This window comes from Thermobia domestica, chromosome 1 (assembly GCF_964235325.1).
Source record: "Thermobia domestica chromosome 1, izTheDome1.hap1.1, whole genome shotgun sequence".
NCBI lineage: Eukaryota > Metazoa > Arthropoda > Insecta > Zygentoma > Lepismatidae > Thermobia > Thermobia domestica.
The window spans coordinates 82,565,824-82,586,146 of NC_137454.1; the positions used below are offsets into that span (position 1 = coordinate 82,565,824).

General features: G+C 36.6%; 1 protein-coding gene across 6 annotated transcripts in view; it reads right to left on the reverse strand.

Moving 5' to 3' along the window:
* Nucleotides 1–725: 725 nt before the first annotated feature.
* LOC145686598 (uncharacterized) overlaps nucleotides 726–20,323 on the reverse strand; it is a 60,111-nt gene continuing 40,513 nt past the window's right edge. For 2 of the 6 annotated variants that reach the window (XM_081760058.1, XM_081760064.1), the window contains exon 2: nucleotides 726–2,185. In XM_081760058.1, coding sequence (XP_081616184.1) covers nucleotides 1,067–2,185 — 1,119 coding nt within the window. In that variant the 3' untranslated portion in view covers nucleotides 726–1,066. Of the gene's footprint in view, nucleotides 2,186–3,899; nucleotides 3,930–11,673; nucleotides 11,698–14,718; nucleotides 14,864–16,307; nucleotides 16,369–20,323 lie in introns of those variants that run through there. The other 4 variants (XM_081760093.1, XM_081760071.1, XM_081760086.1 and 1 more) reach the window with 4 other exon arrangements.

A 20,323-nucleotide genomic window follows, 5' to 3' on the forward strand; every position in this document is an offset into this window, starting at 1 on the left:
AATCGCTGCTCCAGAACATGTAGTGGATAATAACTTAATAATATTTTAATATATACCGTTAATATAGTCATATGCGGCGCCAGGATTTTGGTAATGTGGGTGCAGGGAAGGAAGGCATAACACATCCTAACACTATTTCCAGAACGCTCTGCTTTATAGAGCCTTAATATCTCAAAAATAATCCCTAAGTCTTACTGAAAAAAAGAAAAGAAAAAAATCTGAGAATCGAACTTAATGTCGGTGAAACTGCACCCACTGCATCCAGTGGTGTCGCCTATGAATAGGATCGATAATAGGCTATCTTTTAAAACAACTAAATGTTTTTAATCCAATGTTCTCTGGATTGCTGCCAGAGCGAGTGTTCCTGTGCTGAGCTTTCGTTACCATACAGCGGCAACATCTTCAGAGCTAGAATGATTTACTATTCTATATTTTGTGAAGAGCAAATTCAATCAAAACTGTAAATACACCTCGAACACCGCCATTTTGCATAGCGCGAACCAACTACTCGCATCAAGCAAAGCTGTCTTTTCTGCAAATTCATAGATACACCCAAAATAATGAAATTGCACACACACGCAAAGATAGGCAGATCACAATGTGCAAAGATAGGCAAGTCATGCGTCTCCCTACCTTTTCAGATCCACTTTCATCCCTGATTACACGTATATACCTAGGTAGTTAATGATTCAAAATCAACTCTAGAAATAAACAAACAAACGGTATCCAGTTATAAAAATTTAATGACAATAATCGAGATTCATACAAAACTGGCCCTAATATGATATCACAGTCAAGTTGCCTATAGTCCCAGAAGTGCAAAATACGTAATGACTACGCATCTAGATGTAACCAATGTTACCTAGAGGTATATAAAAATAAAATTGCTTTGATGACATGATACAAATACCTGTCGTATAAGACATCAGTTAAAAAAAATGACTAGATATTTAATGAACATAATTGATTATCTTATCACTCAAAACCACTTGCACAATGACAATTGCAAGAATGAGCTACGTCAAAATACCTCGATAGGTTACAATCTGAGGGACCACATTGTTTCTTATTTGTCTTCTTCATCCTCCTGATCGTCATCCTCGTCGTCTCCTGCACACTTCAATTCACGGCCCTCATCCACTGACTGCAACTCAACACTACTGCTTTCAGAGAGCTGGAGAAGTTCGCACCGTGACAGCATTTCTTGTTGAACAGCAATATGATGAAGTAAACCTTGATTAACGTAGAAAGTGGAATGTCTATCTATAACATTCGGTGATACACTGGGATGCAGGAGGCCGTAAGAACCATCTGGACGGAAACCCACAGGCAACGACACCAAAACTTGAGGTGAAGAATCAACCTTCGGAACCATGTACTGCTGCTTTCCATCACCATGGCCAACAGCTTCTGGCGAAGAGTCGTCACAACCACCGGACAGAGTTATGCACTGCTGTTGTTGCCCAATCCCTGCTGAGTGGCCAGGAACTGGACTTACCATCAAGAGCCCTCCTTGATATGCCGGGACCACAGCTGGTGGAGACCTAGGACAGCAAAGACATTCTCCTGGATAAGGAGCACCAGGAATAACTGGAATCTGAACATGTGCAGGAGCTAGAACACCCTGTTGAGGAACTGGTACAGGAAACACTGGAGGAGGAACATTCGTTGCTGGAGGAAAAGGAACATAAAATGGAGGTGGTGATGGACTAACTGCAGGAGGATGGAAACTAGCGTATTTCTGCATGGATGTTGGACTCTGTTCGAAGCCAACTGATACTCCAGGTGACATAGGCGGCATGGATTGAAATTGGGATACAAAAACAGGTCTAGGTGGGAAGTTTCGAGCAGGAACCGCTACAGCAGGGTAACGTGGACCCCAACAATCGCCGTACCCTCCTCGAGATCTGCACATTCCTCTCCCCTGGGGAAGAGATGTTGGCTGAACTGGTGAACTGTTGATGAAAAAATTCTGTTGTAGCACTCTCGCCCTGCCATTACTCCTTGCAGATCGACGATTACTCTGCGTCCCGGGTCGCGATGTAGAGGCCATCTTCTTATCCTTCTGAGAGTTTAAGCAGCAAGAACTGTGTCGACGTGAACAACTCTGAGTAGCACGGATGCGGAAGCGAGGAGGCGGGTCCCAATACTTTTGAGCCAGGAACACTCCAGGGCAATTTACATGCTGAAAACAAAAGAAGAAGCATAGAATTAGTACAAATAGAAACAAAAAATGAAAGAAAACAAGATAAAACACACAAGTTCTTTTAAAAGCATTAATCTAAAATGAACATAGTTTTAAAAGCTTTAAACCAGAATCAATATAGTTATCACAAGACTATAGACGCGGACCCAAAAAGAGGGAAAACCTGCCTTAAAGTCCCACCCGGAACCGAACCTGGGCGTTCCAAGTGAAAGGCGAGCTCATGAGGAAATTCAAATAAAGTAGAGTGATTGGCACTGTTTCATAGAAATTGCAAGAGGCAATGAATCTACTGCGGATGTCCGGGTCCTGCATAATTCATTGATGTTTTCAAATTGTTCTACTACACAGAACAAATCAGAAATTAAAATCCTCAATAGTAATTTGTCCTGTAGTCAAAGATTTCCTAAACATCTCATGCCAAATTATTCATAAGTAGAATGTGGTAAAGGACATGATACTTAAACACTAGCGTAATTATAAATATATAATGCTACAATAATTACAGTTCACAACTATAATACTCACTTTTGATTGCTCAAAATTAGATAATGTCAACAGAGCATGTACGCATGAACTTATTTCGGGAGGAATCCAAAGATTTTCGATTCAATATTAGGTCAAATTATAGGAATAAATGTAAAATTACCCCTAAAATTATACTTATTTCACAGAAAAATTTTGATTTCGCAGCGGTACAGACCCCCAGGACCCATCCCTTGCGTACGGCAACGAATTCTTGCTTGTAATGACCAAATAATTCTCCATACTAGGCAATTACAGCTATTCTATACATTATGTATGATGTCTAAATTAAATTTCTAATCTTACACCGAAAGCACAGTCTATGACTCACTTGAATATTTGTTCCGCTTCTCTCGAGAATGAGTTATATTGTTCCAAGGGCGAAACAGTTAGGAACATAGGTTTAGATTTAATGAACGTAGTATATCTGCTTTAGACTATACAATCATATATGATTTATTGTGAAGAAAAAAATCTCAATGCATTTTACGATTTCCGAATTTAACTCCTGATATGCGCACACATCTTTTATTTTCAAGTATTTAAGAAAATGAATGAACATCCTTGAACAGTAGCGGATCTAGGCCAGGGGGCCTACCCTCCCCCCAATATTTTTGAGTGCCAAAATAATTTAAGCTATTATTTACATATATATCTGAAAGTTTATACTAAACTCACGATACACCTATCACAATCTGGGCATATGGCTCTCCCCCCCCCCACATTTTTACCTTCTAGACCCGCCTCTGTTGTTGAACTACTATTTGAACTGACTTGGTCTAAAATATTGTGAAAGCATGCGTGCAAAGCCACATATAAGAAAGAGGCACGTAATCCAAATAAATAAGTAGACCTATTTAAATGATAATCCAAAGAAATAAGCATAAAACATCAAGTAGAGAATAACAAAATGTCGAAAAAGAAAACAGGACTGTAATGCAGCCACCGATATACAGTAGCAGCACGGGGCGAATAAGTTTATGGGAAGATTCGAACCCCTTCACTCTTTAGGATACGATAAATGAAAGCATAATAATAAAAATCCGTAACGTAAAAACACTACCACTTTCGGTTTCAATATTAATTTAGAAAATACGGTCTTACAATTCAAAATGATCAAATGTTATACTACATTAGGAAACGCTACGTTAACACCGGCATTAAATCATACCTGCTCATAGGACATGAGTATTAAATGCAATGATCATTTTTGCTTATTCTTTGTCAGTTGACTTGTCTGTTGGACCGGAGAATAGCATTCCTTTCAACACCACGAGACAACGACCTATAGTTTAAGGCGGGACTTCGTAACGCGCTCAAATTCCAAGGGGCTCTTACAGGGTATCAAACTCAGGATCCCGCGCACCAATGTAAAGTAATGTGAAATATATAACGTGCCTGTCCTGACATTTTCGCAAGAGACAAAAGCCATTTAGAGCAGGGCGCAAAATTTCAAAGTCATGAGCACTCGCCAATCCAAAAATGATGGACGCTAATATCTCTCACGTAGAAAGTATTGTAGATCCCCGCCCCCCAAACAGCCTTTGAAAAATTAAAATGAAATGAGATTTATGAGCTTTACGTCCCACGATTATGCCGGCTAGGCTAAAGGACAAGGTGGTGATGAGAAATGAATGAAATGGTGGTATAAAGAAAGTGGTAGGAAACGGAAGAACCCCGAGGAAACTTACGCACACGGCGATTGACCACCACAACGCAGTCTTCGGTCTGACAAAGAAAAAGATTACATCTCTCGCGTTGACGCGCCAGGAGCGAGTTACAACTTTCCGATTGAGGGTGGGAAAGTGGGGTGAGTTACAACGTTGTGAAGACTTCACATTCTGTGCTTTCTCTCATACACTGACAACTATTTTCGTGCGGAACAGGAACTGCGCTGCCCTGTGAGTTTATGCAGAAACATTCCTACTGAACACTGATCGCCAGATCTAAACTTCTAGCTGCCAATGGCGACCTGGCGACCGGAAATTGTGCCCCCTAACCCAGAGGCACTAAATTTAGTATAGGTAGATCGTCACCATATCCAGTCGCGTACGAAGCCGGTTTTTCTATATTACTTTGGTGGGATATTGGATTGTCAAAATATATGCAAAAAGCAGCGATCAATACCTAGAACGCTGGATGTTAGTGGTGGTGATTCAGAGTCCAGGGCCGTCCCCTCCAGCACCAGGACCACAAGAGACGCAAACCTACAGCTTAACGGGAATGCGAACCACATTATGGCAAGTCCAAAATGACTAACCTTAGTACCGACTGCAAAAACTTCCGGGAACACTAAGGTGTTTGGTGATGGTTTCAATAACATTCAAGTACCACTTTAGCAAGAAGAGACACGTGAGATGGACCGGGAATTAATCAGGTCAACAATGAAGGCGCTGCTCTTAGCTAATATATTTTTCACTCATTATTTTACCTTCTTTTTCGACTTGGGAGTAGATATTATAGTATTGACACCTAACCCGTATCTTTCTTCTCCTATAAGGGACTCAATTGTATAAAGGCTAAGCTTAGGACTTAGCCATACCTAACACCAGGACGATGAAACCAGTGAAAATGCCTTTCACGGACCAGCCCAATCTGCAGACGGTCCTATAAGCTACTTTCTCTGTACGTTTCACGAAGGAATTTTTACGCCTCTTACAACTTAAATCTGCTCCAGAGAGGGGGGGGGGATTTTAATACTACTACTTAGAGCTACTTTTAAGAGTCCCAAACTCTGGGATGGGTTTTATTTATATATAAAATAAGAAAGTTCCATCATCTGGGGGAGGCGATGCCCTCCTGGATCCGCCCCTGGTCTGCTTTCAGACAACTTATGTCCTAGAACATTGGGCCCCCCAATGTTTGTCTTCTCCCCATGATATAGATGTTGCTACGTGAATTTTCGAAATCGATACTTGGACGAGACCTCCGAAGTTATCTAGAAATTTGCTTCGAGTTTAAAATAATGGGACAAACACATAGTTTGAATAATAAGCATAGTACTAATGCGTGCACTCCAAATATATGTTATTAAAGATCCACTTATGTATGGTCATGCATTATGAAAGTCAAAAGTAAGTTACATATTTATGCAGTCGTATACTGACTGAATAGGGTTAAATTTAGCCTGTGGGACTACCACGACACTTAACCTCGAAAATTTGAAAGACACCAGATAAAATAGATAACCCTTTCGAAAAAGACACTGACTAAACTACATTAAAACGTCGATATTCATGCAACGATAAATGACACTATGATTGATTGCAAGAAATAACAATTACGTAATCTGATGTCAAATATTTAAACCAAAGCTCACCTATAACTAAACATTATCATGAATACAGAACAGCAATGCAGTTAAACCAGCGCTTGATAAAGACTACTTAGGAGTTTCACAAACCAAATATATCTTACAACCAAATGTATCTTGGTTGAATGCAAAAGAAATTCTTGAATGTTCAAAACATTAACTTAATATTTAACTGTCAAAATTTCAGAAAGTAAATTCCTGGCACGCACGAATTAAAATACAAGCAGCATAACTGCTTAACACCATTGCAAATCACTAATATGAAAATTCAAAACAAAACACTGCTGAAATTTTGCACGTAAATAACAATAAATTGTTCCTAGATGTTAAAAACAACAGATGGTGCATAATCTACCCTTCGATATTAAATAATGTCATGCACTCAATGGGAACAAACAGAATGAGACTAGTAATTCAGCAACACCCTTATTCAGTACAACTGTAAAACATACAGCTTAAAAACCACAAAGAAACAGGAACAAGAGTACATATATCAATTATCCATACATACATATTCCTCTTGAATAGTGTCCTGAATTAGGGACAGAAAATCAGTAAAGGTTTCCGGCTACTAAAAGATCAAAAGAACTCGTAGCAAGATTATAGCTAGACGTTAAAATCTTGACTGTGCTAAAACAGTAAAATCTTGACTACGCTAACCCCAATGATAGTTTCCTAGTAACAACGATAAGTCCTTCCCGTAGCCAGAAGACTAAGAACCGGCAGGGGGGAGGAAATAATCATCTGAAGCTACATAGTTCAACAGTACAAAAGTGCCATTATTATATGAAATATCATTTCCCTTGACGGACGAGCTACGTAGAAATAAAATAATTTTGAACAACTTAGCCCAGTCTAATGTGATCAGCGGCGCACCGGAACCCCAACAAAACTTCCTAATTAAACATACAGTCAGTATACTCTCTGAATATGCAGAGTCGTTCTGACGCGCGATTAGAGCCATACTAAAGAATTCGACTAACACGCTTCTTATAGTAGTCAGGCCTTTAGTATACCCTATAACGCTAATCATACATCAAATCGACTCTGCATATAACTCTCTTTGTTCAACAGGGAAATGATTGATGTAGCATGAAGACTTTACACTTCATCTGTATGTTAAGTCTTAATCTAGTTAACATCTTAATCTAGTTTTATCATTTATTTCCGAAAATATAAGTGGAAATGTTTTACAATTACTTATCGTCTTTTAGGGTGCAGAATAATACCCGTTCAATACTACACAATCGTAGTGCAGAAAACAAAATAATCCGTCCCTCCCCCCCTCACTTCTTAAATTAAACCACGAAACATTCTCAAGGAGTTACCTCAAAGAATAAACCATATTATATCCGTTTTGGGAGCAATTTCCTTTAGAAATAAACGTGCAGAATTTTAAATCACTAATAAATGAAGGTGTTTGTCACACTGCAGCAAATGGTTAAAAAAAAAAAAAAAATCTGAGTTAAGGTTTACCACAATTGCAAATTTAGAAGTAAAATTCAATACTATGCGCGGAAAGACGTTTGAAAGGAACAAATACCTGAAGGCGACAGAATTAAATACAAAGTAATACAGCTGTATTTTGGATTTGCAAGTGCAGGGTTACCAGTGTAAAAGCGTTACAAGTGCTTTACGACGGTAAATTGACTAAGTGCCTTGACTCGATTAGATAGCATTCGTGGCTTTAGTGGATCGAATATATACATATATATATATATATATAGAGAGAGAGAGAGAGAGAGTAGTTTTATACTATACATCCGGAAGTAATATTTGTATGCAAATCGTAAAAGAACTGTATCTTTTCAATAACTAGCTCTGATGCCCAAGGGCGCCGATCCTGTGAGGCCCGGGCCCCCCAAATCTCATGTGGGCCCCTATTGTACTTATGAATATACAATACTTGGCATAATTTGGATGCAATTTGTCTTAAAATTCTCATTATATATATATACCTTCTGCATCTTAATGCCTCCCCCCCAAATTTACAAAGAAACTGGAGCACTTGCTAGTAGCCTCTTTGAATTTCACCAATAGGCCTACTAAATGGAGTAATGTCGCTCAGCCCAAATGTCCTAAACGACAATAAGGAAAATTGTGAAAGAACTATAACTTTTCGAAGAATATCTGAAGTAGTGTGACCCAGACGAAAAATTTATTATTCTGCTGTAAATTACTTGACTGATAGCTCAGCGCCCCTCCCTCAACAGCGCGGAAGTATAACTTGAAACTGAATCACAGGAGCATTAAAAACGTGTACGCTAACCACTTAGTCAGGAGTGAGCTCTGCAGTCAGCAATAGAAACAGCGGCTCACGAAGAACGATATCCGTAAGAGGGAACAGAGATTAACTGAAGATATCAGAGAACTCAAGTAAACAAGCCACCTTCATTCAACGATCTAACCATCTGATTGCTCCATTATTTAAAAAAGAAAAAAAAAATCCAGCTGATAAGCTCCCTCACTGCTAACCCAAACCCGCATTTAGGTAAGTGTTATTATGCGCTCGAGCACAGGGAAGCAGAGTTTAGGGAGTGCTAAATGTTTGGACATTTTAACAGATTCACAATAAAGTAATATTTAAAAGTAGCAACCCGCAAGCGCAGTGTCCCGCGCAAGCAGGAGAAAACATATCAATGTGCTTAATTTGTTCTATTTACAGTGGTTCTATTTAATTAGCTAGCTTATCTGATTGTTTCTAAGCAGTCATCCTCTCCCACCCCAGGTGTGAGTGAACTTTAACAGCATGAAAACTGATCCTGTATGACAAGTTAACAGCTATCTCAAAAACTATGAATTCAGCACTAATATTTATCGATCTTTTACGATTTTTTTTTGTAAATCCCGCCCTCTCCCTGGGGAGTGGGAGTATGACATTGAAGTTGAATTGGATTAGAATTGTCACTATTCTAGTAGCAACCTCAAAAACTATGTATTCAACTTTAATACTGGTCGTTTTCGATTATTTACAAAATTCCCCCATGTTATTGTAATAAGGAATTTGCACGCCCATATCTCAGCTTAGATGCGACCTACGGAGATGAAACAAAGTTATTTGGATAATTTTTCTGAGAGCTTTAAAACATACAGAATTTCATATTTCTATCTATTACGATTCATCTATCTAACACCACATAATAATCATCATTGAGAGAATTAGACCATTTAAAATTACGTTGTAACACCTGTAACTTGCAATACCTAAACCAGCGTTTCCCAACCGGTGTGCCGCGGCACACTGGTGTGCCGCGAATGGGCCGCTAGTGTGCCGCGAGGAAATCGAAAAAAAATTATTAATTCTATAGAAATCAAATGCAAGGGAAAATGTATATTTGTATTTCACATTACTATGAACCTCTACTATAAATCTACAATTTTAAGTTTCATACTGTGTTACTTTTCTGTACATTTTTAATGCTGGAAAACGTGTTTATCATTGTCATGACCATCATTGCTTCTTTATTGTTGCAGACTATTTCGTAACTTGAAATTTTAATATATCATTCAATAAATTCAACAAAGCAAATATGCATACAAATTACCTACATTTGTGTTTTAAAAGTATAGGAGTTTTGTTTATTTATTCGTTATTTAGTGATCTTCCCTTTTAGTTAAAGGTTAGATACAGTTTTCGAAAGAGAAAGTGGATTTTTAAAAACCCGAGTCCTATATTTCATTGCAATTTGTTTTCTATTTTAAAATTAGAATGAAAAATAAGCATAATGATTTACCACGAGGGAAAATCAGTGATCGAGCTTTCTTCTCTGTAAGGAGATCAGTAATGACATAAAAATACCACGGTATTTTATATTTCAAATAATAATAGTAATAATATATATATATAGTCTAATATATGGGTGTGCCGCGAGAATTCAAGTTACACCTATAGTGTGCCGCAAGTTGAAAAAGGTTGGGAAACGCTGACCTAAACTGTTACTCAACAAGAGCTGGCATATTTGCAAAATCAGGGCTTACTTCCCTGTCTCAGACGTAAGCTTGCGCGGGAGCGGGAAGTCATTTAGACTACAAGGGGCGAACAATATATAAATACTGGCCTGGGCTAAGCGGCTAGGATACGTGCATTAGGTATGCTATACCCAGGCTGAATTTCCGGGAGCTCAGGTGATCCGGATCCCACTTAAAGCTGTAGGTCCACGCCTTATATAGCCTCGCTGCTGGAAGAGACGCTATAGTGAAAAGCAAATCAATCCAGACGATCATACCAAATTTTCACAAAAGAAAATCGCTCAAGATTGCACAACAAAATGCGTATGTCGTATTTGCCATTAACACATGAAATTAACACAATGTCAGACTAAAATGTCAGCACTATACAGAACCCATGAAAACGAAGAAATGTGTTACGTATACATTCGCGACCCTCACAAGCTTCACACGGAAGACCGTTTTTGTTTAAACTGCAATATATTTTAGTAGACTATGATAGGTATACCATGAGATTAGTGAAACTTGTACAATAGTAATAACACAAATGAAATATTAATATTATTAATCAGAAATCTTCGTCTGATACCACCAATGGAAAAATGAATCAACTAACCAAGAGATCAGAAATAATACACAACAACATAGAAAAATACTGTCTTTCTGACAACAAAACAACCTAGATCATTTCCGATCCCGCGTACTCCAATAGTACTATTTCCAAAATAACAAGGAAGTAGCCTCTCAAAAATTCACAACGGCATATACAAAGTCATATACTTGGCTCTAACACAGAGGTTTTCAAAGTGTGCGGCGCGCCACCCTGGGGGGCAAAGCTTGTAAGGGGAGGCACGAGGAGTTTTAAAAGAAGATCCTACAAAGGAGCATATTTATAACGCAACACGCATACTTACGTCTGCATCCTTCCTCCTTAGTAATACAACATTTAAATGTGTCAGTTTTTGTTATGTATATTCTCTCTCTGCTCGTATTTTATAAATCTTAACATAAATGTCTGACTTACCACAATTTATAATTATTAACACCAGCTAATAACATTAAAAGGTTAATGATATTTCCATTACTGATCAACAAAATAAGTATAGTTTATCATAATGATAGTCTTTCTTTTAGGGGCACATGGCATTTTTGACAGGAGAGAAGAGTTCAGACCTTGTCGGTTGAGGGAAGCCCCAACTGTAAAAAGTTTCAAAACCCCTGCTCTAACCAATCTTTAAAAATGAAATTTCAAGTAACTTGCTTGAGGAAACTACAGTAGGCACTCAAAGCAATGAAGATAAAACTACCCAAAAGACGTCGAATCAATGTTTCTCACCATTGCAATTACGCACATTATTTCCCCAAATGTCATAAATGATCTCAAAATTTACTGTTGAATGCCAGAGCACGTGTATTAAAGTACGTGTACAGAATCAATCAACCTAACAAATACTCAGAATTACCGTATACTGGCTAAAATTCCTCTCAATTCAAAACAATATGATTACGACCTTCTCCGAATAACAACAGTTTATCCAATACCCACGACATTGTGACACATTTGCTTGACATTATTACCACCAATATAGATTATTAACAAAATAAGAGAGTGGTTTACGCAAAGATGTTCGGTATTAAACCTCACATGAGGAAAAAAGTATGGAAAAACAAACATTTATCGTACAAAAATCATAATTGTCCTGAAAGAATACGGGATTAAATGTCTGAAACACCCAAAGTAAATACTGAAGACTGCCTCTACCACTGGAAGCTTTCACCGGTAGCTTCCCTTAAGAATATTTCAATTAAATAAAAAATCCCCTATGATATATATAAGCATTTTAAAATTTTGCGACACATTCCATAAGACTGTGTGACACACTACTTTGCGGCAACGTATCCCTGGCATCCACTGATGCAGTTCATCGTAAAATTCCCAGGTGTAAGAACGAAAGAGGTAAAAATAAAAATACGTAACATGTTTATGTTTAATTTAAACATGCCTGGAACACCCCATCCCACCGCCTAAGGTCATGACCTTGAACACAACAAATGCAGAACCAAGCAGACAAAAAGACCAGCATGAGTCATCCGGAAAAATTCTGCACAACCCCAACACCTGTTAGAGGGTAAAAGATAATAATCAATGTCTGAAAGAAAAATTAATAAGTTACAAAACGAAGAGGCTAGGTCATGTATCCAAAACAACTTTATGTCAATACGTAACAGAGCACTTACAGATAAGTACATAAAACTACAAATGGATAATATGGAGGGATTGGACGAAATGGCCAAAATCCTTAATAATAATAATAATAATAATAATAATAATAATAATAATAATAATAATAATAATAATAATAATAATAATAAAAGAGAGAAAAGAAACTGGGAACAGATAAAACTTGTTGTAACATCATTTGCAGCCAAGCAGAACTTGGGTTCACAACGACTACAACCACTCGAGTTGACTCCTTTTCGTTAAATTTAAAAAAAAATACAGATGTAAATAATAACTTATGCAGAAGTCTTAAAATATTGAATTAAAAAAAAAAATTCTATCCATCCTACCAGAAAAGTCTCTGGTTATCGATGGAATAAGGATATTCAGTGGAAAACCACCCAGAAACTGTTCACTGAAACATTACTTTTACAGAACAAACAATCCTAAAGACATCCATAGCATGATCTTACTTATAACGCCCTGTAAGATTAAGAACAGAAATCAACACCTTCCCCTAGCAAATGCCACTACAAATGTCCAATTTTTTTCTTTGGGAGGAGTCCAATATCGTCAACCAGGCATGCATCTATGTAACTGCTACTACATTTTAAGAAAAAAAAAATATATAGAACTAGATTGTCTTTATGAGATGTAAGATCAAATTTTCACCAATCATTTCCCCGTCAAACAAACCCAGGAAATAGTATATTGGGAAATAGTACAAATGTATATTGAGCTAGTAAGGCTGGGGAGGGGGGTAGCCCGAACCCAATGGACCCCCTTGTCCAATTCACTTTCAGCAACATCCAATCCGTGTGACCTCTCTCACATTTCACTCAATCCATAAACAATAATTAGAAAACATAAACATAGCAACCAGAGATTTGAGCCATTTATAGAAAATTTCCTCCGGGCGACCATGAATGACAGCACTCGTTTTTTCTTATTTACCACCTCGAAACGGCAACAAACAATCATACTGATTGCTTCAAAATGGAAAAGTTCAATAAATTATTACCCCTAGCCGGTCAAATATTCCTACATATTAAACCCAATTAATCGGAAACATCCTCTACAACCAGCTTCACGCTTGCACTAACAAATGGCATGCATATATTGTATTATATTTTGAACTCACAATAATATTACCTTTTCCCACTGGCCTAACACTTGGAAAACATCATGAATCTCTCATTTAACGGTTATGAAATGACAAAACCATCAGAAATATGCACACGAAAACATCTTACACAAAATAAATACGGCGCACACAGGGGGACTTTCGGGGTTTAAACCATTTACTATTATAACTACTATGTGAAATATTGATCAGCATCGTTTCTACCGTAAAAATAAATGTTACAAAGAAGAGTATAGTGCACGAAACGTCTATAATCCACCAGTAAACACAATACAAATCCACCTCAGACAGCCATACGTCCGGGATTTAAGTTTGTGTCCGAAACCTTCGCATTAGTCAATGGAAGGCCGCGAAATTTCGCTCAATCCGGGCAAGCGGCCTGCTGTAGACTTTCATTTTAAAAAAAGCGATAAAGTTTTCCCCGGGAAAATATTTTCATCATAAAAATGAACTGCCAATCAGAAAATAAAGCAATCGCATAAAATGCATTTCACGTAAAGGTAATGAGTAAAATACTTTTGGTATTTCAAGTCAAGAATTTTTACTCCTGAATACCCCCACCCCTATGCCGTTCCAAAAGGTGTTTGGGAATGGTGTTCAGAAATCACGATAAGCGTAACCTGAGGGTAGGTAGAGAGGGAAAGAAACACAACTTACAAATACGATATTCGAGTATTATCCTCAACACGTCACCATTTACACCCACATTGAGAAAAAAATCCCTCGAAACGCAATTAATATATTAAAAATTAACCTTCAATACTCAAACCAACAAAATTCCCTATATTTCCTTAAAACTGAAACAATTGCAAAACTATTCTAGAGAATAGGCATTCCCTCCTGTAATAACTAAATATTAAAAAGCATTAAAACTTCGAATCGAAAAAACCTTTCGACCTACACTTGGACACAGGCAGACTAATAATGAGATGAATAGAAATCAAATTGATCCTTTCAAAAAGAAATAATTCTGTCAAGGACTACACCTGATGCACGTGAACATGAATTTTCTCCATGGCTACAAACGACGTTGTACTAACCCCTTTACAAATCGGTTACCAATGGATTACCGATAAAATTATCCTAAGAAATTAAAAAAAGAAACTGTGAAGCAAGTAAAATTAATGCAAACACTATAAGAAAGCTGCACAATAACAATTAACCCACCACAAAAAACACAAAACACGAAGTACTGCAACCAATAACAAAATAAAATTACCATCCATTGCTGAGAGAACCTTGCCTCGCCTTAAGTAAAACGTAAGTATACTAAAGATAGATCGAATGTTTACTCTATCAATAGAAACTTAAAAACTAATAACTATGCATCGAAATAGTAGTGCAGCCTAAGAAATGATCAATACCTCGCATTCACTAGATGAATCCATAGCCTCAGCACTTATCTCCCTAAAACTTTACTGCTAATGGCCCTCTCTCGAATTCACAACACTAAATGACAAGTGACACACCTGGGTCAAACCAGCTGGACATTAGGTCAAAAGAAGTGAAAGTCGTACCTGATTGGCTGAGGGTAGTTTACATTCAACAACGTCAACTTTTAATTGGACACACCTGTGTTGTTTATTTTGTGCTTTAATGAATCGCTTCTAAGTGGAAGGAATTTCCTTAAATGTGTCAAAACATTTAGAAAATGCTATTATTCAATTCAAATAAAACATTTAAAGGTCTTGTATTGACAAAATTAAACATACTTATAATACTCTAATATCTGGAGCTCTTTCTTAATAGACCCATAATGTGACATTATAGGCCTATATTAAATAATAGTGAAAAAATAATATTTAAAGCTAAAATTATAAAGTATTAATTTATTTACGCCAAAATTTTTACTATTCTTATAAATTTCATCGAATATAATTTTCAAGATGTGAAACCTCATATACTTCAAATTTGTCCCTAACATTTTATGCTGCTTGAAATCTGATTTATGCTAATAATATGCGTAAGTTCACCATGTACTGCCATTGACAAAATTAAAACATGCTTATATGCCTAAAGCTGTTTTCTTACAGGCCTATAGTAAATAATGTTGAAAAAATATTAAAAGTCAAATTACATATATATTTCACGAAGTTTTCACTGTTCCTATAAATTTCATCAAATATAATTTCCACGACGTGGAACCTCATATACTTCAAATTTGTCCCTAACATTTTATACTGCTTGAAACATGATTTATGCTGATAATATTCGTAAATTGTTCGTGTTAATTTAATGTTCTTAAAGACACCTGGCTGCTCATAGCACTTTGAAGATTGCAGCTCCAATTTTAGTTAATTTGATTTGAGTTTAACGTCTCTTTTAGCATCGAGGCTATACGAGAAACTCCAGTTTTAGGTTTGCATAATAAACCTAACAGATTGTCATGGTTTCTTTGGAATAATTAATGAACTAGACTTTACTTGAGAAGATTATTCTCAAACATAAGCGTCTTAATGAACTATTTATGAGAAAAAAAATGAAAAACCCCTGCCTCGAAACAAGAAGTGTACACTTAGCTGAAATTCTCTGTAACTATCAGGCCGTATTGTACTAATGATTAATAAATGTGTTCGAGTACTCGTAAGTACGTAGTGCTTTCAATTTCGGATCTGAAGCGTGCTCGTACCTATGTGGATAGCGTACGTGCCTTTGGCGTAGGAGACCCAGGTTCGACTTCTGGTTCGGATTCCACGTTAACCTATAGGCCCACGTCTCATATAGACTCGTTGCTGAACCTAGATAACGAAACACATTCTTGCTTAAAGTACGAGAGAATCAAGTGCAATTACCAAAGTCATGAGAAAAAGAGACAAAGCTTGTACTGTACACTTAAGTGAATAAACATTTTTTATATTGTAAGATTCATTTATGATAGTATATTTATTTGTAGAAGTTATTGGCCGAAACTAAATCATATTTAGAAACCATTGATGATGATGATCTGACTTACCATAATTTATAATTAACAACACCAGCTAATAACATTGAAAGGTGTAGTCAGTGCGTACAATGTAGATCACCTGAAGTAATGAGATATTTCCATTAGAGATCAACAAATGGAACATAGTTTATCATAATGAAAGTCTTTCTATTAGGGACACATGGCATTTTTGACAGGAGAGAAGGGTTCAGACTACGGTGGTTGAGGGAAGCCCCAACTGTAAAAACTTCGAAAACCCATCTTTAAAAATTAAATTTCAAGTAACTTGCTTGAGGAAACTACAGTAGGCACTCAAAGCAATGAAGATAAAACTACCCAAAAGACGTCGAATCCATGTTTCTCACCATTGCAATTACGCAAATTATTTCCCCAAATGTCACAAATGATCTCAAAATTTACTGACGCATGCCAGAGCACGTGTATTAAAGTACATGTACAGAATCATTCAACCTAACAAATGCTCAGAATTACCGTATACTGGCCAAAATTTCTCTCAATTCAAAACAATATGATTACGACCTTCTCCGACTAACAACACAGTTTACCAAACACCTACGAGATTGTGACACATTTGCTTGACATTATTACCACTAATATAGATTATTAACAAAATAAGAGTGGTTTACGTAGTATGTAGTAATACTTCTATGAAGTAATTATGAAGTATATATGTAAATATGAAGTATGTAAATATGAAGAATGCAAATTGTGTTATAACTGTTAGTAATAGTTTCAATTAGTTATTAACTGTCAATTAGTAATAGCTATAGTTTCTGTTTTTGTTACATTTCAATAACTTTTACAATTTAAATACTATTCTGGACGAAGTCTATTGCAACTATGTTGTCTAATGACTAATAAAGTATTCTATTCTATTCTACGCAAAGATGTTCGGTGTTAAACCTCACACGAGGAAAAAAGTATGGAAAAACAAACATTTATCGTACAAAAATCATAATTGTCCTGAAAGAATACGGGATTAAATGTCTGAAACACCCAAAGTAAATACAGAAGACTGCCCCTGCCACTGGAAATTTTCACCGCCAGCTTCCCTCAAGAATATTTCAATTAAATATGAAATTCCCTATGATCTATATAAGCAATTTCAAATTTCGCGACATCCCATAAGACTGTGTGACACACTACTTTGCCGCGAGGTATTTCCTGGCATCCACTGATGCAGTTCATCCTGAAATTCCGAGGTGTAAGAGCGAAAATAGTAAAAATAAATATACGTAACAAGTTTAATTTAAACATGCCTGGAACGCCCCAATCCCACCGCCTAAGTTCATGACCTTGAACACAACAAATGCAGAATTCACCTTAACAAGCAGACAAAATGACTAGCATCCGGAAAAATTCTGCACAACCCCAAAACCTGTTAGAGGGTAAAAGGTAATAATCAATGTCTGAAAGTAAAATTAATAAGGTTCAAAACCAAGAGGCTAGGTCATGTATCCAAAACAACTTGAAGTCGATGCGTAAGAGAGGACTTACAGATAAGTACATAAAACTACAAATATATAATATTAAGGGATCGGATGAAATGCCCAAAATCCTTAATAATAACAATAACAATAATAATAATAATAATATACCCGAGTTGACTCCTTTTCGTTAAATTTAAAACAAATACAGATGTAAACGATAACTTATCGTGAAGTCTTAAAATATCGAATTAAAAAAAAAGAAAAAAAAGAAAAAGCATCTTCCCGACCAATCCTACCAGTAATCAACACCTTCCTCTAGCAAATGCCACTACAAATGAGTGTCCAATTCAGGCATGAATCCACAGTTTTTGCTTTGGGAGGAATGCAATATCGTCAACCACTGCATATATGTAGAATTGAACGGGAATTATTATGTACTAGAAAAGACGGTAAGTAATTGTAAAATACTGCTACTACATTTTCAGAAAAAATATCATAGAACTAGATTGTTTTTATGAGATGAACTGTAAGATCAAATTTTCACCAATCATTTTCCCGTTAAACAAACACAGCTTTATTGAGAAATAGTACAAACGTATATTGAGCTAGTAAGCTTGGGGAGGGGGGTAGCCTGAACCCATGGATCCCGTTGTCCAATTCACTTTCAGCAACATCCAATCCGTGTGACTTCCCTCTCTCATTTCACTCAATCCATGAGCAATAATTAGAAAACATAACAAAGATTTCGTCAAAGACATTGGAATCGAAAAAAAAAACGAAAAAAAAACTTGAATCTAAAAAATAAACTCGAATGCCTATACCAAATTGACTTGAGAGAATATTCCTGATTAAACAATGCGGAGAAATATTTGCCTAATTAAGAGTAAGTATTCGTTGAAGCCACCCAGCCTTGACAAATCGGAAGCAAGTATTTGTTCACGTTGCGAGCTGCACTTTTCAAGCAATCCATACGCACGAACGTACTTCCATGAATATAAATTGGATGATTTTGCATCAGTTCCACCAGTATAAGAATTCTAAAATATATACAATTTCCTCTGGCCTTCTTGAAGAAAGTGTACTTCGTTACATATGATCATACATTATTATGAGCGAAATATCATATGCATATGCATGTCTGTCCTTTTACCAAATCCCTGAGGAGATATGAAACGAAAATGAACGACCATAATCGTCATTAGTCCTAACGGTGTTTCTGGCAGTTTATCTTTGCTCAGTACTTCACATCACCAGTTTGAAAAAAGAAAAGAAAAAAAAAAACGAAAAACATTCTGCCTTATCCCAGAAAAGCATCCACCCCCGATCTCAAATTTGAATTAGTGTCAACAAATGTGACAAAAGTTAATACCCATTGTAATAGGCTTGATATAATGATGAGGTACTCTAGTTGATATAGACTTAGAATACTAATATTGACATACAATAGTGAAAATTCATCCATAAATGGAAAACAACACTCGTTTCCTTTATTTACCAGCTCGAAACGGCAACAAATAATCATCCTCGTTGGTCGAAAATAAAAAAGTTCAATACATAATTTCCTGTAACCGGCCAAATATTCCTCCATATTAACTAATTGGAAACATAGGGCCTACTCGAAAACCAGCTCTACACTTGCACTAACAAATGGCATATACGTATTGTATTGTATTTTGAAATCACAATAATATTACCTTTTCCCATTGGCCTAACAAGAGGAAAACATCATTATGTTCTAATTTAATGGTTATGAAATGATAAAACCATAAGAAATACGCACACGAAAATATACACAGAAAATGAAGACGGCGCATATAGGGGAAGGGGGACTTCCGGGAACTCCCTCTCAAGCAAGATCTGTAAAATAACAATTTACTATTATAACTGTTTCATGTAGAATCTTGACCACCACGCTTCTACCACAAAATAAATGTTACAAAGAACAGTATAGTGCAAGATTTAGCACGAAACGTCTATAATCCACCTGTAAACATACTACAAATCCACCTTAGACAGTCATACGTCCGTGATTTAATTTTCTGTCCGGAACCTTCGAACTAGTGAATAGAAGGCCGCGAAATTTCGCTGTCCGGCAAAGCGGCCTTGTGTAGACTTTCATTTTAAAAAAAAGCGATAAAGTTTTCCCCGGGAAAACACTTTCATCAGAAAAATAAACTGCCAATCAGGAAATAAGGCAATCGTAAAAAATGCATTTCATGTAAAGGTAATGAGAAAAATATTCTTGGTACTCCAAGTTAGTAATTTTTACTTCTGAATACCCCCAACCGTACGCTGTTCCAAAAGACGTTTGGGAATGGTGTTCAGAAATCACGATAAGCGTAACCTGAGGGTAGGTAGAGAGGGAATGAAACGCAACTTACCAAATACGATATTCGAGGATTGTCCCTAATACGCCACCATTTAAACTCACACTGAAAAAAAAAAATCCCTCGAAACGTAATTAATATATTAAAAGTTAACCTTCAATACTCAAACCAACCAGAATACGAAACTTCCTATATTTACTTAAAATTGAAACAATTGCAAAACTATTCTAGAGAATAGGCATTCCCCCCTGTAATAACTAAATATTAA